At 63.0% G+C, this 18,246-nt stretch overlaps 2 protein-coding genes across 11 annotated transcripts in view; both read left to right on the plus strand.

Annotated features, from left to right (window-relative positions):
- The first annotated feature begins 325 nt into the window (after positions 1-325).
- Positions 326-16,162, plus strand: ADAMTS10 (ADAM metallopeptidase with thrombospondin type 1 motif 10). Of its 10 annotated transcripts, none has more exons than XM_047094510.1 (24): positions 326-420; positions 581-927; positions 1,290-1,446; positions 2,490-2,707; positions 4,337-4,420; positions 4,526-4,671; positions 5,100-5,143; positions 5,299-5,404; positions 5,492-5,638; positions 5,839-5,980; positions 8,612-8,719; positions 9,065-9,210; positions 9,308-9,371; positions 10,466-10,568; positions 10,883-11,016; positions 11,123-11,246; positions 12,186-12,266; positions 12,353-12,516; positions 12,611-12,737; positions 12,831-12,960; positions 13,325-13,529; positions 13,775-13,951; positions 14,032-14,191; positions 15,453-15,707. In XM_047094510.1, exons 1-24 carry the CDS (start codon positions 333-335, stop codon positions 15,608-15,610), a joined length of 3,360 nt encoding a protein of 1,119 aa, XP_046950466.1. In that variant the 5' UTR covers positions 326-332; the 3' UTR covers positions 15,611-15,707. The 10 variants fall into 10 exon arrangements, with proteins under 10 accessions (XP_046950466.1, XP_046950469.1, XP_046950467.1 ...); XM_047094513.1 differs by having other exon boundaries at positions 12,611-12,742; positions 15,453-15,608; XM_047094511.1 differs by having other exon boundaries at positions 15,400-15,608.
- Positions 16,163-17,485: 1,323 nt separating this feature from the next.
- Positions 17,486-18,246, plus strand: part of MYO1F (myosin IF) — a 34,202-nt gene continuing 33,441 nt past the window's right edge. Inside the window, exon 1 of the mRNA XM_047094509.1 lies at positions 17,486-17,614. Within this exon, the coding sequence (XP_046950465.1) occupies positions 17,612-17,614 (3 nt within the window). The 5' untranslated portion in view covers positions 17,486-17,611. The remainder of the gene's footprint in view (positions 17,615-18,246) is intronic.

The raw sequence follows: 18,246 nt of genomic DNA on the forward strand, positions 1-18,246 counted from the left end.
AAATGGTGCAAAAACGTTCAGGCCAATAGCTGGCACCTCGTAGATGCTCACAAAGTCGAAATCCCTGTGAATCCTAATAGTACAGGGAGGAAGAGGAGGGTGGGGACAGGGGGACTTCTGAATGAGAAGATGTCTTGGGCATCCTTGGGGCTGGGAGTGAGGGGCCCTGGCACTGGCTACACTGGGCAGTGGGACCAGGCACCCGCCCCCCCGACCCAACTCCTCCCTCCCAGGAGCCCAGTGATGCTGCCCAGGCTGTGAACAGGGGAGGCGGTGCTGTGGGGGCTGCCGGCAGCCGGGGCTGGAGAGAGACATGTGGACACGTGGCCTCTATGGCTCCCGCCTGCCATATCCTCCGCTGGGTCCTCACCCTGGGGCTGGGCCTCACATTCGAAGTCCTACATGCCTTCCGGTCTCAAGGTAGGGGTGGTCCAGGGGCGACAGTGGGGAGGGAAAAAGGAGCTGAGGAAGGGTCAGTGGGGCTGGGATGGCAGTCAATGCGGGGAAGGCCCTGTAGCCAAGCAGCCAAGACACGGGTCATTCCCAAGGCTCACCCCAAGCCTCTGACCCTCGCCCACAGATGAGTTCCTGTCCAGTCTGGAGAGCTATGAGATCGCATTCCCCACTCGAGTGGACCATAATGGGGCACTGCTGGCCTTCTCGCCCCCGCCCCCCCGGAGGCAGCGTCGGGGCACAGGGCCAGCCGCAGAGTCCCGCCTCTTCTACAAGGTGGCTGCACCCAGCACCCACTTCCTGCTGAACCTGACCCGCAGCCCCCGCCTTCTAGCAGGGCACGTCTCCGTGGAGTACTGGACACGGGAGGGCCTGGCCTGGCAGAGGGCTGCCCGGCCCCACTGCCTCTACGCCGGCCACTTGCAGGGCCAGGCCGGCAGCTCCCGTGTGGCCATCAGCACCTGTGGGGGCCTGGTGAGCGGAGGGTTCTGGGAAGCAGGGAGAAATGCCCACAAGTTTGGGAGTTCAGAAAAACATTCCCGTGTAGAGGTCAGAGAAGGAATCACGGTGGATATTTTGAAAGCATTTTGAGCTCATCAAAAGGATTAGTTATTTTTTTAGGACGCAGCCAAAGCTGAACTTAGAGGAGAATGTATAGCCTTGGGGGTCAAGCTGAAAATTAATAAACTGAACATCCACCTCAAGAAGCTGAAAAACGAGAAGCAACAGAACCCCAGTAAGATGGAAGGAATGAAATCATAAAGACAGAGATAGGGCCCCATGGGTCCTGGGAGCAAAATCTGATCCAAGCCCTCTGCCCACTCCCCAACCCCTAGCATGGCCTCATTGTGGCAGATGAAGAAGAATACTTGATCGAGCCCCTGCAAGTTGGGCCCAAAGGAACCCAGGGCCCAGAGGAGAGTGGCCCCCATGTGGTATACAAGCGCTCCTCTCTGCGTCACCCCCACCTGGACACAGCCTGTGGAGTGAGAGGTACACCTGTCTTTCTGGGGGTGGGCAGAGGGGCTGCACATCTTTGCCTGAAGGCAGAGGTAGGCAGGAGTGTCTCTCCCTGCAGAAGGTCAGCAGGTAGCTACATGCGGGGAGAAATGGCAGACAGCCAGACCGCAGGACGGTAGGGTGGTGAAACAGCCCATCTATCACTGCCATAGTCTGATGGTCCAGCAGTGAGTGAGTGACACAGGCAGCTGGACAGCCAGACAGGTGCTCAGGTGTAAAACCCTCCACCTCCGGGATTCCTGTGCAATCAGACAGTTCAGCGGCCGGGTGGTTGCAGATACTTGAGCCATTGCACAGCAAAAACACCGTTCAGAAGGTCCGATGTACAGCCAGACTTTCAGGAGGGCAGTTCTAGATCAGAGGGTCAGGGAATGGGAAGGCAAGAAAACTGGATGAGACAGATATCAACCAGGGCAATTGTACAGCTAGAAAAACAGGTTGCCGTGGGGACAAAGGCAGAGCCCGGGGACATTAAATGAGGTACACCATCTGACAGTCTGGGAGTAGGACACTGTGGCAGACGTACAACCGCAGTCAGTTGTACAAACAGAAAAGCGGGTGGTTTCACAGCCGGGCGGCCCGTGAGACGGTTGCACTGGATCCGGTTGGGCAGTAAGACCATGGGGCGCTTGGGCTGTGCGATGCTGAGAATGGGGCACGGTTGGAAGGTCACAAAGTCCTGCAAGCACACAGTTCCGCTGCTGAGGCAGGCGTCTACACACACACACACACACACACACACACACGTTTGGGCAACAGAATTGTCAGGAAGTCATACGGTCATGCTGGCTGTTAGGGGACAGCTCTTTGGCCAGCCAGTGGGCAGTGGGGCAGTCCCTTCCTTGTACAACCAGACGTCTGGGCAACAGACACACTGTAGAACCAGACCTTGTACAACCAGAACACCCAGTAGCCGAAGAATGAGGGGTCTGGCGGCCAGTTGGGCAGATGAGCCATCAGACAGGTGGCTGGCCAGTAAGGGCAGGCAGCGGATTGACCAGAAGTTGTCCATCCAGACGAGAAGCCGTGGAAGGGGCGGCCATGGTGGCTGCGCACCCTGAAGCCGCCACCTGCCAGGCCCCTGGGGAATGAAACAGAGCGTGGCCAGCCAGGCCTGAAGCGCTCGGTCAGCCGAGAGCGCTACGTGGAGACCCTGGTGGTGGCTGACAAGATGATGGTGGCCTACCACGGGCGCCGAGACGTGGAACAGTACGTGCTGGCCATCATGAACATTGTAAGTGCCTCCCCCTCCCTGGGCGTGGGGCCCCGAGACCTGGAGCCAGCCCGCGGGGGGGGCAGGAAAAGGGGTCTCGCCATTCCACCCACTAGCCCCGACCTGAGGCCAGGGAACCGGAATGGAGGGGGGCAGAGTGGGAAAGGAGGCCCACGCACGTGTGGCAAGGAATGGGGGGAAACAGCCAAGCTCTGCGGCCGGGAGCGTGGACTCGAAAGCCTGCGGGCCGGGGCCGAAATCTCAACTCCGCTCCTTTTTAGCTTGGACAAGTTACTTCACTTCTGTGCCTTGGTTTACCCATCTGTAAAATGGGGCTGGTAATAGTACCTACTTCACGAGGCTAAGGTGCTCGCAGTGAATCGATAAACGTATTTAGAACAGCGCTTGGCACGCGGTAGGTGCTGTATAAGCGTCTCCTATACAAAATAAGGACACAGGGCGCCTGGGTGGCTCAGTCGGTTAAGCATCTGACCGGCTCAGGTCACGATCTCACAGTTTGTGAGTTTGAGTCCCACATAGGGTGAGCTCAAGCCGCGCTTTGGGTAAAACACGAGCCCCGCTTCTCTCTCTCCCCCTCTTCTGTCTCTTTCTCTCTCTCTCTGCCCCTCACCCACTTGCACCCTCTCTCTCAAAAGTAAAATAAAATAAGGACACGGCTTGCCCATACCTGTCGAGGTTAGCAGCACACACACACGGGCCCGCACCTGTACGCGTGCGGAACTCTCCTACAAGCACCTGCCTGTAACTCCATACAGGTCACCTCACTGACCCACACTCAGGTATACCCGCTGCCCATACCAGATCTCGGTCGGGCCCCCGGATCTCCCTGAGCCTCCGTTTCCGCCTTTGTAAAATACTGTTATAATGGCATCTACCACAGAGGGTAAGAGGCGGGGGCGGGGGGTGGGGGTGGGGAGAGAAGCCAGACGGAGCATTTGGCACGCGGTAAGAGCCTGACACGTGGCACTGTTGTTTCCCTGAAGCAAAAAGGGAGGAGAGAAGGTTCAGCAGACAGACAGAGGGCCCAGCGTGTTGACCCGACACCGTGTATGATGCTGCCACGTTTTGCCCTCGCCCTGCCGCACCCCCCTTGGGCTGTCAAAGTTACCTAAAGCCTGCCAGGGTTTCTGGAGGTTTCCACGTGGGACAGGCATGCCCCAGGCTCCAAGATCACTGCGCCGTGTGGCCCACTCACCCCCGGGCACTCCCTCCCCCTCCCTGGTCACTGTCTCCAACGCTTCCTGCCCCCTGCTTGTGGTGATGCTCAGATTGGTACCTTTAGACGGCGGTGGAATGAGGCCAGATGTGCAGGGCTGCTGCGGGGTGGGCAGGGATGAGCTGAATGGGGGTGGGTCAGGAAGAAATGTACCGATAAGCAACCGTGCTGTGTAGGCGGGCTTACCCAGACCCGAATCCCACCTGGGGCACCTGCCAGCTCTCTGCGTGTCAGTCTGCCCCTCTGTAAAACGGGAAGGAGCGCAGTACCTACCCGTGCGAAGACGTACGCGGGAGGCTTAGCCTGACGCCCGGCACACAGTGACAAAAGACAGCTACCGTCACTGTCTTGCCTTTTGTCTTCTGCTCTGAGCCCCTCTTAAGACTCGGTCTCTCTTGTTTCTTGGAGGTCAGGTTGCCAAACTTTTCCAGGACTCGAGTCTGGGAAACATCGTTAATATCCTGGTGACACGCCTCATCCTGCTCACGGAGGACCAGGTGCGCGGGCCCCGCACCCCCCCACCCCCACCCCTGCACACCAGCGCTGCCTGCCCCCCCCCCAGCGCGGCTGGCGCCCATGCACCTCACTCTGTCTGCCCGCAGCCCACCCTGGAGATCACCCACCACGCCGGGAAGTCCCTGGACAGCTTCTGTAAGTGGCAGAAATCCATCGTGAACCGCAGCGGCCATGGCAACGCCATTCCGGAGAACGGTGTGGCCAACCATGACACAGCGGTGCTCATCACGCGGTGAGGGGGGCGGGGAGGGCTCCAGGACGTGGGCCGGGGGAGCAAGCGGTCCCGGGGACCGTCCAGGTCCAAGCAGGGGGCACGCCTGCCGGGAGACGGGAGAGGCTGGGAAGCTTCGGCCACTCCAGTGGGGCGCCAGGGGCGGGGAGGGGCTGCTGGGGACCTGAGAGCGGGGGGGGGGGGGGGGTGGGGGGAGGCGCAGGGCCAGTGGGCCAGGTGGGCACAGGTGCACCCATTCACTCGCCGTCTCATTCCTGCGGTCAGCCAGTCGCTCGCGCACCCCCGGCATCCCCAAGGTCGGCTGGGGGCAGAGCACGAGGCTCGGGGCGAGAGGCAGGCAGAAGTGAGCCGCCCCAGATGGTCATGGTGGCACCAGCAGGGCTCAGGGAGGCAGCCCAGCCCCTCACCGCCCCGCTCTCCCTCCACAGCCACGACATCTGCATCTACAAGAACAAACCGTGCGGCACGCTAGGTACTTACGCCCCCTGGGCTGGCAGGCGCCCGTGAAGGCAGGGGACCGGCTGACCCCGGCCCCGGTGGGGGGAGGGGGGAGAGGGCAGCCGGCAGGGTGGCCGGGCCCGTCACCGCAGCCTGAGCCCAGCCCCGCCCCGCGTGCCCGTTGCGCAGGCCTGGCACCCGTGGGCGGGATGTGCGAGCGGGAGAGGAGCTGCAGTATCAACGAGGACATTGGCCTGGCCACGGCCTTCACCATCGCCCACGAGATCGGACACACGTGAGGCCGGGGGACGCGGCAGGGGGAGCACGGGGACTGCGGGGCGGGCTCCCGGGGCGCCCGCAGAGCCGACCCTGCTCTCCCCAGGTTTGGCATGAACCACGACGGCGTGGGGAACAGCTGCGGGGCCCGTGGCCAGGACCCAGCAAAGCTCATGGCCGCCCACATCACCATGAAGACCAACCCTTTCGTGTGGTCGTCCTGCAGCCGCGACTACATCACCAGCTTTCTGGAGTGAGGACGTGCCCGCCCGCCTGTCCATACTCAGGCTCGCGGGGGCGGGGGAAGGGTCTGGAAACCAGAGTGCCTCCGAGGGGTGGGGGGGCCGTTCCCTGCAGGGCTGCTCCCCGGGACCCGCGCCCCCAGCTGGGTGGGTTCCCTGAGCTCTTCGGCTGCAGCCCCCTAACGTGACAGCTGCTTTCTTCTCACCACAGCTCAGGCCTGGGGCTGTGCCTGAACAACCGGCCCCCCAGACAGGACTTCGTGTACCCGACCGTAGCACCCGGCCAGGCCTACGACGCGGATGAACAGTGCCGCTTCCAACATGGAGTCAAATCGCGTCAGTGTAAATACGGGGTAGAGAGAGCCTTCCTGCTTTCCTTCCTGGGAAGGGAGGGGCCGCAGGGGGTGGGAGAGCCGGGAAGGGGGTGAGCCCCCTTGGGGGCTGGGGGAGAAGAGGTGCACGGGTGTGCGAAGGTCACATGCTCTCCAGCAATGACTGGGGTGGAGAATGGGATCTCCTGGTCCTCCAGACCCCCTGATTTTGGGGGGGCGGGGCCAGGGAGAGCCTGGGCATTACCTTCTGTCCAGCATATCAGGCCACCTGTGGCTTTAGCAGAACTAACGCCCCAAGCCCCCTCCCTGGGCCATTTTTAACCAGACATCCAAACTGGGTGGAAACAGTTCCTTGGGGATGGACCATCTTCCCCACTCGGCAAAGAACCAGACAGAGCCTTCCAAGGACACCACCCTGTCTGCACTCCCCACATCCCCCCCAACAACTGGTTCACACGATCGCCTGGCCCTGACCCTTGGCTGGACGAGCCTGAGCCTCCTGACCAACCCCCTCACTCTTTGTGAGGTTTAGATCGACTTCCAGAGCCCCGTCCTGTCATGGACGAGCAAGCTGGGGGTCCCGCTCCCAGCTGCCCCCAAGAAACTGGAGGCCTGCTGGCTTCCTCAAGACTCCAGAGGTGAGAGTTGACATGGCCAAGCTAAGGTCATGTTCACTCAACACAAGAACAGGCAGCTGGTAAAGTGACTCTTGCCCACCCCCACCCCCAACTTGGCTGTTAAGGACAGCACCCTTAATGAATTTCTAAAGAATCTGGAAGCTACCCTAGGGCATCTGCCTATCCCAGGTGTCCTAACAATGATGACAATGCCTGCCGCTTACTGAGCACTCGCTATGTGCTAAGCGTGTGATACGTATCATCTCGTTGAAACTCTTGACGATCCCACGTGACAGATGAAGGGACTGGGGAGTAGGGAGGGTGCCTTGCCCAAAGTCACAGTTCGAGAACACGTCAGAGTCAGGATTCGAATCCAGGTCTCTCTGTGACTCCAAATGTCACAAGGAGGTAGGGGAGGGGAGGAGGTGCCAGAATATGGAGCGTGGATGGGTGCTGGCTGTATGTTGAATTGATTCTTCCTTTTATTTTTCCAAGGATCATCTTCCCGGCGCCCCTGGCAAAGGGGGAAAGTATTGACTACATGTAACTTGGCTAACGTGTAAAGGGCTGGGCCTTGAGCCTAGTCTAGAGATAGCTGTGGTCCTTGTTACACAACATCAGGGAATTTATGCAATCCCTTTCATATCTACCCTGCCACATGCCTCTCCCTTTTAGGTAGGCAAGGCCTCTGTTGTAGATGAGGAAACTGAGGCCCAAAGAGGGGCATGTGCTGCAAGTGGGGGGCGGAGCCGCTGTCTCCCAGAGTGCCCCCCCACCCCTACCCCCGCTCATGCATGTGCACCACAGCGCCTCCTTGTGGACAGGAGGAAAAGCAGGGCTGGAACAGCCTGCTCTCTTTAAGAGGTGTCCCGAGGGGCCCTGGGGCATGTGATCTTTTTTTTTACAAATGGCCAGGAGGACGCAAGCCAAGTGAAGCCAGAAATCCAGGCTGAGTTTTTAGCTGAGATGTGTGCCCTGAAGGGGCAGAAGGCAGGGACTCTGGAGGACGTTTGAGGGAGCAGATTTGAGAAAAACCTTCTGAACTTCTCATATGTGTGCAGGTGTCTCCCAGAGGCTGACCCAGACAAGGGACCCTGCTGTAGCCAGTGATTGGTCCAATCCCAAACCTTCAAAACTTGAAAGCGTTCGGTTCAGAGAGGAAATGACACATAATTAGTAAAAAGGAGACCAAAGGATCTTCACTTCTTGGGTGTTGGGAGGGAAGACCCTGGGAGGTGGGGCAGGACATAGGCTAGAGGGTCAGAGATTTGGCCACACTTGAACCCGTTGGGGTTTGTCCAAGGATATTAACCTAAAGGGTCAGAGTGACTTCCTGGGACTGGCCCAGCCCCAGCAGGACTCAGACAAGAAGGTGGGCAGATTTTTCAGTGAGGGAGGTAAAGGAACGTCCCACCCAGATCCAGCCTGGCCTTTCCCCCTGCCCTGCCCTGCCCTGCCCGCCCCCCCCCCAGCCTCCCACAGATTAAAGGCTTTGGGAGCTTCCCCAGTGTGGGTGGGGGCAACGAGGAGGACCACCAGCTAGAAAAACTCAGAAACGAGGCCTTTGACCTGAGCCGTCTCCCAGGCCTGAGTTTTCAGAATTGCTGTTTTCCCAGGGGCTGCTTCATCAGCAGGTCCCAAGTTTCCTTCTGGAAACTCAGGAGGCACCAGGGTGAATGGATCACAGACCCGTCCATCAAAGGTCTGGGTTAGAACCCAGGCTGCCCCTCAGGGGCTGTGTGATCCCTAGCAAGTGACTTTACCTGTCTGAGCCTTGGTTTTCTCAGTGAAACAGGGGTGATAATGCGTAAGGGAGTTGATGGCACACACGGACGTTGGATAAGTGCGGCCCACGAGGCAGAGAGGCGGTCTCAGGCCATGCCCCACAGGAGGATTCAAGAAGGCTCCTTGAGACCCAGCAAAGGAGCGCCGGGGCCCCACTGCTAGGCGGCAGAGAGCGGGTCGCCGCCTGGCGGGCGGGCTGCCAGAGGGAGGAGGGCGGGGGGCGAGCCTGAGCGGGCGCCTTGGCCCGCAGGAGGTCTGCAGCGAGCTGTGGTGTCTGAGCAAGAGCAACCGATGCATCACCAACAGCATTCCAGCCGCCGAGGGCACGCTGTGCCAGACGCACACCATCGACAAGGGGGTGAGCGCGGCCGAGGCCGCCCGCCGGCCCCGCCCCCTGCCCCGAGCCACGCCCGCCGCGCCGCGGTTCCAGTTTTCCTTCGCTCTGGCCCCGCCCACTGCCCGCAGGCCCCGCCCCGTCTCCCGCCGCTTGGGTCCCAAGCTAGTTTCACCTCCTGACGGTGGCCGTCTGCGGAGGCGACGCCCCTGCGCTGCCTGCGTCGGGGTCCTCAGACTTCCACCCTCCTCCTTCCGTCCCCTCCCAGGGGTGCTGAGACCCCCGGCTGGGGGGAGGGGCGGGGCAGGAAGGAGCGCCGGGATCTCGGGATCCGGACTCACCCCCTCCGCCTCCCCCTCCTCTCCTCAGTGGTGCTACAAGAGAGTGTGCGTCCCCTTCGGGTCGCGGCCGGAGGGCGTGGACGGGGCTTGGGGCCCGTGGACCCCGTGGGGCGACTGCAGCCGGACGTGCGGCGGCGGCGTGTCCTCCTCCAGCCGTCATTGCGACAGCCCCAGGTCAGACCTTAGGACCTTTCGGAAAGGGAGATTGGGGCGGGCCCCGCCGTCTGTCTCCCCCTGCCCGGTATCCCCTCTGTCCCCCTCCCCCTTCCAGGCCAACGATCGGGGGCAAGTACTGCCTGGGTGAGAGACGGCGGCACCGCTCCTGCAACACCGACGTGAGTTTCCCCAGGACCCCAGGCCGGGTATCCGCGGCCCCTCTTACGCTTGGAAAAGGGGCATGAATCAGCTTCGGACGAGCCTCAGCCGGGCACCTGCCGTCTCTTCGGGACCCTGCGGCGGCTAGCCGCGCCCTGTCCTGCCCTCCCTACACCTGCCCCTGGGCCCCGGTGCCCACCCGGCCCAGCACGCCCTGCAAGCGTCTAGCTCCTTCCATTTCTCAGCAGATGAGTCTCCCACCTTGAAGTTGCTTGACCCCCACAACCTCCACCAGCTATGGCGAGCCTCGCCCCCTCCCTTCAAAGCCCAAATTCCCCAAGCCAACCCACCCCTGTCACCAAACCCAGTGGCCACACTGGGGTCCTCTGCTTGCACACCCTTCTAACCAGGTGCCTCGGTCCCGGTCCAAAACTCCTGCCTTGCCCGCATCACCCGTGCCCTGTACCCCCCGCCTCTCGGGCTACACCTTCTGTCTCCTTTTCTCCACTGCTGCCCCTTTGTTAAACGCTGGGGCGGTCCCCATGGCTGGTTGGGCCTCCTGGCTGTAAATGAGTCTTCTATGTACACACCCAGTAAGCACAGGACTCACTGCAGGGTGGTGGGGGGAGAGGAGGGCTCAGAGGTCAGGGAAAGCTTTGGAGTGAGGGGTGGGTGGCCTTCCCAGTTCCACCTGGAGGGGCTCGTGTCTCCAGGGAGTCCACGCGCGCGCATGCACACACACATACACACACACACACACACACACACACACACCTCATAAGGAGTGCCCCTTGCTCCTTTCTAGGCCTGCTGTCTCAAGAAAGGCCTCATGGTCTGAAACCAGAAACCCAGCCATCGTCCCCAGCTGGCCCCGTGCTCTAATAAGTCACCTGCTCCATCTCAGACGTCCCCATCCCTCCAGCTCCAGGCCTAGCCCAGGCCACTGACCAGTCTCACCTGGCCCTCCACAGCCTCCTCCCTGGCCTCTCTGCCTTCAGCCTCACCCCTCCAACCCATCCCTGCTCTGAGCATCAGGCCTCTGGCCTTGAGCCTGTGCCCTAACTGCATCCCCCCCACAGCTGGCCTCCCTCCCTCTCTCCTCTCTCGCCCCCAGGACTGTCCCCCAGGCTCTCAGGACTTCAGGGAAATGCAGTGTTCTGAATTTGACAGTGTCCCCTTCCGTGGAAAATTCTACACATGGAAGACATACCGAGGAGGTGAGTGAGGACCTCAGGAGGCCGTGGGGCAGTGGAGGACAGCAGCAGGTGGATACAGCATTGGGGTGGGGTGGGGGGGCTGCCCAGAGCACCCCCTTCACCCAAGGGGCCCCAGAGCCCAGGATGTGGCTCAGTAGTTCCTCAGCTGGACGCAGGGAACCCCAACTCTCTGCCCAACCTGCCCGTCCTTGTCGGGTCTGGGGTCCACCTATGCCTCGCCGCCCCCAGGGAGCAAGCGGGGAGTCCCCTGTGGAGCTCCCCCAGGGAGCGAGGGGGTCAGGCCCTCGGGGTCTGACGGGGCTGTGCCCCCCCAGGGGGCGTGAAGGCCTGCTCACTCACGTGCCTGGCCGAAGGCTTCAACTTCTACACCGAGAGGGCGGCAGCCGTGGTGGACGGGACGCCCTGCCGCCCAGACACGGTGGACATTTGCGTCAGCGGCGAGTGCAAGGTGGAGGGGACTCCCAGAGGTGGAGAGAGGGCAAGGGAACGGAGGGGTGGAGGCAGGGAGGCGGGGCTCGCTGACACTCCCACCCCCGCCCCACCCCCCTCCCCAGCACGTGGGCTGTGACCGAGTCCTGGGCTCCGACCTGAGGGAGGACAAGTGCAGGGTCTGTGGTGGTGACGGCAGTGCCTGCGAAACCATTGAGGGGGTCTTCAGCCCAGCTTCGCCTGCAGCCGGTGAGAGATCTCCGTTCCCCCTCCTTCTCCCCACTTGGCGACGCAGGGGGGCCAGGGGGGCAGCACCGGCCCCGTCACAGCAGCCAGGGGCCCCGTGGGGACCCCAAAAAGTCCCGGGGGCAGAGCAATGCCTCACATCAGGGTCGGGGACCAGCTTGGGCTCTGGTGCCTAAGCCTTGGCAGTTAACGTGAGGAGAAGGTCAGCGACCTAAACCTTTCCCCTCCCCCCACCCTGGGGGCCTGGCGCCGGGTCTGGGGCAGTGGGGGGTTGACCCCTCTCCATGGTCTGAGCCAGGGGGCTGAGGGACACCGTGCTAGAGGAAAAGGCTAACTAGGGGAGGGACATCTGCAGGCTGTGGTGAACTTGACTATGCTTCCCGACCTTGGGCAGAAGAGAGACCCCAGGGAGGAGGTGGGGGGATGGGAGCAGGGGCTTCTGGAAGCAAACACACAGTGAGGCCCAAGTGTAGGGTCCAGGGGACAGGGAGGGGCCCGGGGCGTAGGTGGTGGGGCCCACTGCGAACCTAACTCCAGCTGTTAAAATCGCCGTGTCGCCGTGTGGGTCGGGGCCTCCAAGGTGCCCCCTTCCCTGTGCCCATAGCCAGCCCTGCTGCATGCTTGAGGGGGAGGGGGTGGACCAGGCCACTGTGGTGGTCAGAGAGGCAGGAAAGTCTGGGTTCAAACCCCAGCCCAGCCAGTTCCTAGCGGTCAAACCTGGGTGCGTTGCCTAGCTTCTCTGAGCCTCTCAGTCTCGTCATCTGTAAAATGGGTGTGACAACACATCCGCTTCACAGGCCCGGAGCCGGGGATGCCCTGGAAGGTCCCTGTGAGCACTTAGCGCAGCAGTGGTTAGCTGTTGTCATCAGGGGCCAGGAACGGGGGAGGTAGGCAGGTGTGGGGGAAGGGCCAAGTGGGCGACCTCTCAGCTCCACCGTGCAGGGTATGAGGAAGTCGTCTGGATCCCCAAAGGCTCCGTCCACATCTTCATCCAGGACCTGAACCTTTCCCTCAGTCACCTGGGTGAGCTGGAGGTGGAGGGACGCGGACTGGGGGGTCAGGAGGGGGTCAGCGTGGCTGGGGGTCTGACCCCTGTGCTGTCCCCCTAGCCCTGAAGGGGGACCAGGAGTCCCTGCTGCTGGAGGGGCTGCCCGGGACCCCCCAGCCGCACCGCCTGCCCCTGGCTGGGACCACCTTTCAGCTGCGACAGGGGCCAGATCAGACACAGAGCCTGGAAGCCCTGGGACCTATAAATGCGTCTCTCATCGTCATGGTAACGACAGTGGGAGCCAGGTGCAGGAAGACCTTAGCCTCCCTGTGGGGACTAGAGCTTGGCTTCCACGTGATGGCCCCCTCCCCCGCCTCAGGTGCTGGCCCGGACAGAGCTGGCGGCCCTCCGCTACCGTTTCAACGCGCCCATCGCCCGGGATGCACTGCCCCCCTACTCCTGGCACTATGCACCCTGGACCAAGTGCTCCGCCCAGTGTGCCGGCGGTGAGGTCGGGGTGGGCTCAGGGGCGGGCCCGGGTCACCTGGGCTGACCTTCTGGTCGTGGCAGGGCTGAGCGGGTCTCTCGCCCACCCCCAGGCAGCCAGGTGCAGGCCGTGGAGTGCCGCAATCAGCTGGACAGCTCGGCCGTGGCCCCCCACCACTGCAGCGCCCACAGCAAACTGCCCAAGAGGCAGCGCGCCTGCAACACAGAGCCCTGCCCACCCGAGTGAGTGCCCGCCAGGGCGCAGGGCGACAAGAGCGGGGCGGGCAGTGCTCCTCAGAGCAGAGGAGCGTGTGCTCCCAGGACTGGAGGGGGGTGGGGGTGGCAGTGCTCCCCAGGGTGGGGTCGGACCCCTGATGCCCCTTAGCCGGGTCCAGGTGATCACGTCCGCCGGGGTGATGCACGTCCCCAGGCGCAGCGCGGGTCCAGGGCGACGATCCCCCCAGCGCGGGATAATATTTCAAGCAGCAGGCACCCCCCCCCGTGCCAGTTAAGATGCCGGTTATGGGGGAGGAGGGGGATAGGCCGGCACCCCGCCCTCGGGGAGCCCCGCCCCGCACGCTCTCTCAGACCCGCCCCCTCCCCACAGCTGGGTGGTGGGGAACTGGTCGCGCTGCAGCCGCAGCTGTGATGCGGGCGTGCGCAGCCGCTCCGTCGTGTGCCAGCGCCGCGTGTCGGCCGCCGAGGAGAAGGCGCTGGACGACAGCGCGTGCCCGCAGCCGCGCCCGCCAGTGCTGGAGGCCTGCCAGGGCCCCGCTTGCCCGCCGGAGTGGGCGGCCCTGGACTGGTCAGAGGTCAGCCGCCCCTTCCCGCTAGCTGCGCAGCGGGGGGTAGGGACCGGGGGGCCCACATCGGGGTGCCCACCGAGGCACCGCTGCGCGGTCACGAGCCCCTCCTGCTGGGCCCAGAGCGCCCCCTCCAGACTGGCCCGAGGTTAGCCGGACCCCTCCTCGCCTCCCTCCGGACGACCATCCTCCCCACCCCGGTGCGTGCGGGGACTGGAGCGCCCGTGAGCACGAAACCCCCTCTCCAACTGCAGTGCACCCCCAGCTGCGGGCCAGGCCTCCGCCACCGCGTCGTCCTTTGCAAGAGCTCAGACCACCGCGCCACGCTGCCCCCCGGGCACTGCCCGCCCGCGGCCAAGCCGCCGGCCACCATGCGCTGCAACTTGCGCCGCTGCCCCCCAGCTCGCTGGGTGGCGGGCGAGTGGGGCGAGGTAGGTCTGCGCCCTGGGGGGCGGGGGCGGGGGCCGCCGGGGGGCCCGGCCTGCCCAGGCTCAGCGGCGACTCCCCGCAGTGCTCCGCACAGTGCGGCCTCGGGCAGCAACAGAGGGCGGTGCGCTGCTCCAGCCACACGGGGCAGCCGTCACGCGAGTGCGCCGAGGCCCTGCGGCCCCCCGCCACGCAGCAGTGCGAAGCCAAGTGCGACAGCGCGCCCCCCGGGGACGGCCCCGAAGGTATGTGGGGCGGGAGGCCGAGGGGCGGCGGGAGGGCCCGGTGCGGAGGAAGCCACAGGAGAGCGTAGGGGTCCTGACCTTTGGCCCGGAGCTTCTGCAACCACCGAAGTGCCTTTCTCTGTCCCCTCCAGGCCGTCCTGCACCACCCCTCCCTGCAAACATGTACGAACTGCCACTGCGTGCCTAGCTTTTTAGGCACCTGATCCTTCTGGGCCCCCAGACTCGGGCCATTCCCCCAGCCCACCTCCATGGCCTTCACCCTGTTCATCTCCACTTGTCCCATTAGCTGCCTTTTTTTTTTTTTTTTTTAAGTCAGAATTTCTCAACCTCGGGCACGATTGATGTTTGGGGCCAGATAATTCGAGGGGGCGCCCTATGCATTGCAGGATATTCAGCAACGTTCCTGACTTGTATCTGCGGGATGCCAATAGCGCTCCTGCACCCGCCGCCGCCGCCGCCCCCCCTCCCCCACTCCCCGTAGTGACAACCAGAAATGTCTCCAGATTCGGCCAAATGTCCTCTGGGGGGCAAAATAGCATTCCCTTGAGAACCACTGCTTTAAATACGTCCATTTTTTTTTCTACCTAAGTATTTTCCATACAGAGCAATAGATCACTTCCTCCGGGCACTAGAACCAAACTGGATTGAGCTTCCTTCTCTGTGCCTTGGTTTTCTAATCTGTCAAGGGGGGTCAATACTAGATTCACTTGGGGGGGGGAGGGCTGCGCGAGGGAGATGGAATAAAACAAGCCCCGCGAAGCCCTTTGTTAAGCACCAGGCCCCACCGTACATCACTGCCCAAGTGGGAGCCCGCATCAGTCCCGATCAGACGGCGGATTGCCGTGAACACAAAATACACCAACACCCAGAAAAGAAGTGACTCCTCTGGAGTTCAAAACCCTCAGTCTGTCACAAAGGGAAACGTGGAAGGATGGCAGCCCCGGTTGGACCAAAAGGATAACTGAAAGGGAATACTCCCAGACCCGGCGCACTCTCTCAAAATCCTCCAAAAGCCTAATCACATAGTTAGAAGCCCCGCCTTGAGTTTCATAGTTACAAGCTCCCTCCGAGAGGGGTCGAAACTGAGGCACAGGGAAGCCAGGAAGCCCTGTGCGGGCTGCGGACGCGCCCCTCAGGGAAGGGGCGCTGAGATCTGATCCCTCCCTTCCCCCCTCCCCACCCCGACCCCGTTCTCCCGCCCCCTCCAGAGTGCAAGGATGTGAACAAGGTCGCCTACTGCCCCCTGGTGCTCAAATTTCAGTTCTGCAGCAGAGCCTACTTCCGCCAGATGTGCTGCAAAACCTGCCAGGGCCGCTAGGGGGCGCGCGGGCCCCGGAGCCACAGCTGGGCGCCGGCTGGAGGGGACCATGCCTGCAGCTGGCCAGCCTGAAGGAGCCCGAGGGGGCGGGAGCTGGGTGAGACGAAGCCGGAAGTTATTTATTGGGAACCCCTGCAGGGCCCCTGGCTGGGGGGTGGAGAGGGGCTGGCCACCCCCAGGGCCCCTCCTCATCCCCTCTCCCAGTTCATAGTGAGACCCCCTCCAGGGTGGGTTTGAGGAGGGAACAACTGTTCGCCCTAGCGCCCTTTTCACCCACCCCTAGGGAGCCCCCAATACTGCCCCCCCTTTGACCGGAATATGTACTGTGAAGAGTGGGGGTGGGGAGGGGGTCTGCCGGTGTCCTGCCCCCAGCACTGCCCTATCCCTCCGCTCTGAGCTGGGGGGAGGGGGGGGGGGTCTATGTCTGCCATGGGGGAGGGGGATTAGCAGCGCCTCCCTGACCCCCTCCCCCTGACCAGACCAGCTACAGGGGTGAGGCAGAGCTGGCAAGATCCACCCCAACCTCTGTCCTGCCTGCCCCAGGGGGACCCCGACATCCAGGCGCCCCCATCATGGTGCTACAGGCCCTGCCCTGGGGCCCACACACCCCTCGCCAGGAAGCCCTCCATCAATAAAGTTCTGTCTTGTGTAGACTTCCGAGCGTCAATATGTCTGTTCACATTCCGTCCCCGCCACCGAATGGATGCGGCCGCGGCCCCTCGCAGGTGGCCCCCATCAGTCCAAAGGGGCCTTTTACCAGCACAGACCAGAGCCCAGTGATTTTACAGCTTCTCAAGGAGGCGCTCAGAGCTACCCGGTCAGGCACCTGCCATCCCGGCCACCACGTCCCCAGGCCCGGGGCTCGCTCCCGCCCAGCCGCACGCGGCCTCCCAGGCCTCCCCGAAGTTCCTCAATCTCCCGCCGGCTTCCCATCTCCGGGCCTTTGCTAGACCTGCTTCCTCCGCCAGGTGGTCCCTCCCCTTCCCTTTTCAGCCGGTTAACTCCGACTCACCCTTCGGCGTCGGCCCAAGCGTCACCTCCTTGCAGAACCCCCCTCTGAAGCCTCCGGCAAGGAGAAGGTCCACCTGCCTGCTTGTCCGCAGGTGCCTGGAGGCACCGCTGAGATTACCCAGCGCCCCCCGCCTGTGCGGGCGATTCCGGGAGAAACTCGCTCCTGCCCAGGTGTGGCCACTAGGGGACGCTGCGGCTTGCCGGCCTCGAAGCACGATGCTGTGTTACCGCCAGGAGCGCAGGCTCCCAGGGTCGCCCGCCTCGGCCTCCACCTCCTCCTCCTCCTGGCCGGGAGGCGCCGACCTCTCCGAACTGCCATGTCCTAAATGTCAAGGGGAGACCAGGAGGTGAGCCAACACCTGATGGGACCCTGTGTGTGCCAGGCCCTGGGGTGAGAGCCAGCGCCCCCCATTTTATAAGAAAGTGGGGCGCCCCTGAAGTAGCAGGTTGTTAAATCTGGCACCACCCGATGGGTTGTTAAATCCGGAGCTGACATCCAAAGTCTGGGACCCTAAGAGCTGCCCGCGGCTCCTGGTACTCCTGCACTCCTCGTGACACGGACACACGTGGCCCCCCAAGGCCTTTCTGGAGGAGGGAGCGGCAGGGGCGGCCCTGGAAGCGGGAGTTTGCTCGGAGATGCCCGAACGGACACACCTCTGAAGTGGTTCTAAAGAGGCCGGGGCCTCCCAAAAGGTCCCTGACGCCCCCCTGGAAGAACAGTCAGTCCTGCAGCCAGCTGGCCTGCGTGCTGTCAGCCGCAGCCCCTGTCCCCGCAGTTGGAGAAGGGGCCTTCTGGGGCCCGCCAGCTGCGGCCACCCTTGACCTCTCCCTCCAGGCTGAGCCCCAAGCAGCCCTGCCTCTGCTGCTGGAGCTTTCTCCCCGCCCTGGGGCCCAGCGTCCCTCCTCCCCTGTAGCAGAGGCCCCTCCCGCCAAAGGAAGTGGGAGGGGGGGCTGTTGTAAGAGGAACTAGGCTAGGAGTCCGGTGCAGGAGCAGGAGCAGGGCCATGCCCGAGCCGCCCCCCAGAACGCCCTGAGCCTGGACCCCCGCCACGACCCATTCGGGCGCTCCCCAGGGGTGGCACACCTTCACCATGGTAAGTCCTTCAAGGCCGGGCCCTCGAGTGCAGGGGTGGGGAGCAACCACCCAGGTGGAGGTGCCCCAGGGCCACCATCAGAAGGTGGGGCCAGGGGGAGGGGCACAGAGGACCCTTTGGGGGGTCCCTCTCTGCAGCTCAGATGCCCCAGCATCCTTCACCAGGGTCCAAGTTCACATCGGGTGGTGCCAGGATGCCAGGATGGTGATAGGGGACCAAGGAGGGAGCAGTAACAAAGGACAGAGGATGACCCTGAGGGACCACACAGTATCTGCAGGGGACAAGGACATACCCCTTTGTCAGGGCTTAGAGAGCCAGTTTCCAGCTCATCTTGGTCCCTCATCTTCCTGTGTGGCCTTGGGCAAGCCACTTCCCCTCTCTGGGCCTCAGTTCCCACACATGTCATATTTGGAAGTCAGTGGTGATAGGGAAGGTGTTCCGGGAAACTCTCCGAACCTCAGAGGGTCTGCGGGCTCGGCCACTCTGAGTCCACAGCTGCGGCCAGAAGCTGTGTCCAGTGGGCGATGGGGGGCAGTGATGGTGTCGTGGCAGTGTCCCTGCATGTCTGGCTGTGGCGATCACAGAAACAGGAGGCGGTGAGGCCCGGCAGGGCCACACCACTCCCGGAAGCC

This window comes from Lynx rufus, unplaced genomic scaffold (genome assembly GCF_022079265.1).
Source record: "Lynx rufus isolate CCGP_SWC_20201006 ecotype Redwood Valley unplaced genomic scaffold, mLynRuf1.p SCAF_4, whole genome shotgun sequence".
Classification (NCBI taxonomy): domain Eukaryota; kingdom Metazoa; phylum Chordata; class Mammalia; order Carnivora; family Felidae; genus Lynx; species Lynx rufus.

Bases quoted from the DNA above. Each gene is read 5' to 3' on its own strand.
- ADAMTS10 (XM_047094510.1), top strand. From the start codon at position 333: ATGGCTCCCGCCTGCCATATCCTCCGCTGGGTCCTCACCCTGGGGCTG. The intron at 9,372-10,465 runs GTGAGTTTCCCC...TCTCGCCCCCAG, and splicing joins ACCGCTCCTGCAACACCGAC to GACTGTCCCCCAGGCTCTCA. The intron at 11,247-12,185 runs GTGAGAGATCTC...TCCACCGTGCAG, and splicing joins CCCAGCTTCGCCTGCAGCCG to GGTATGAGGAAGTCGTCTGG.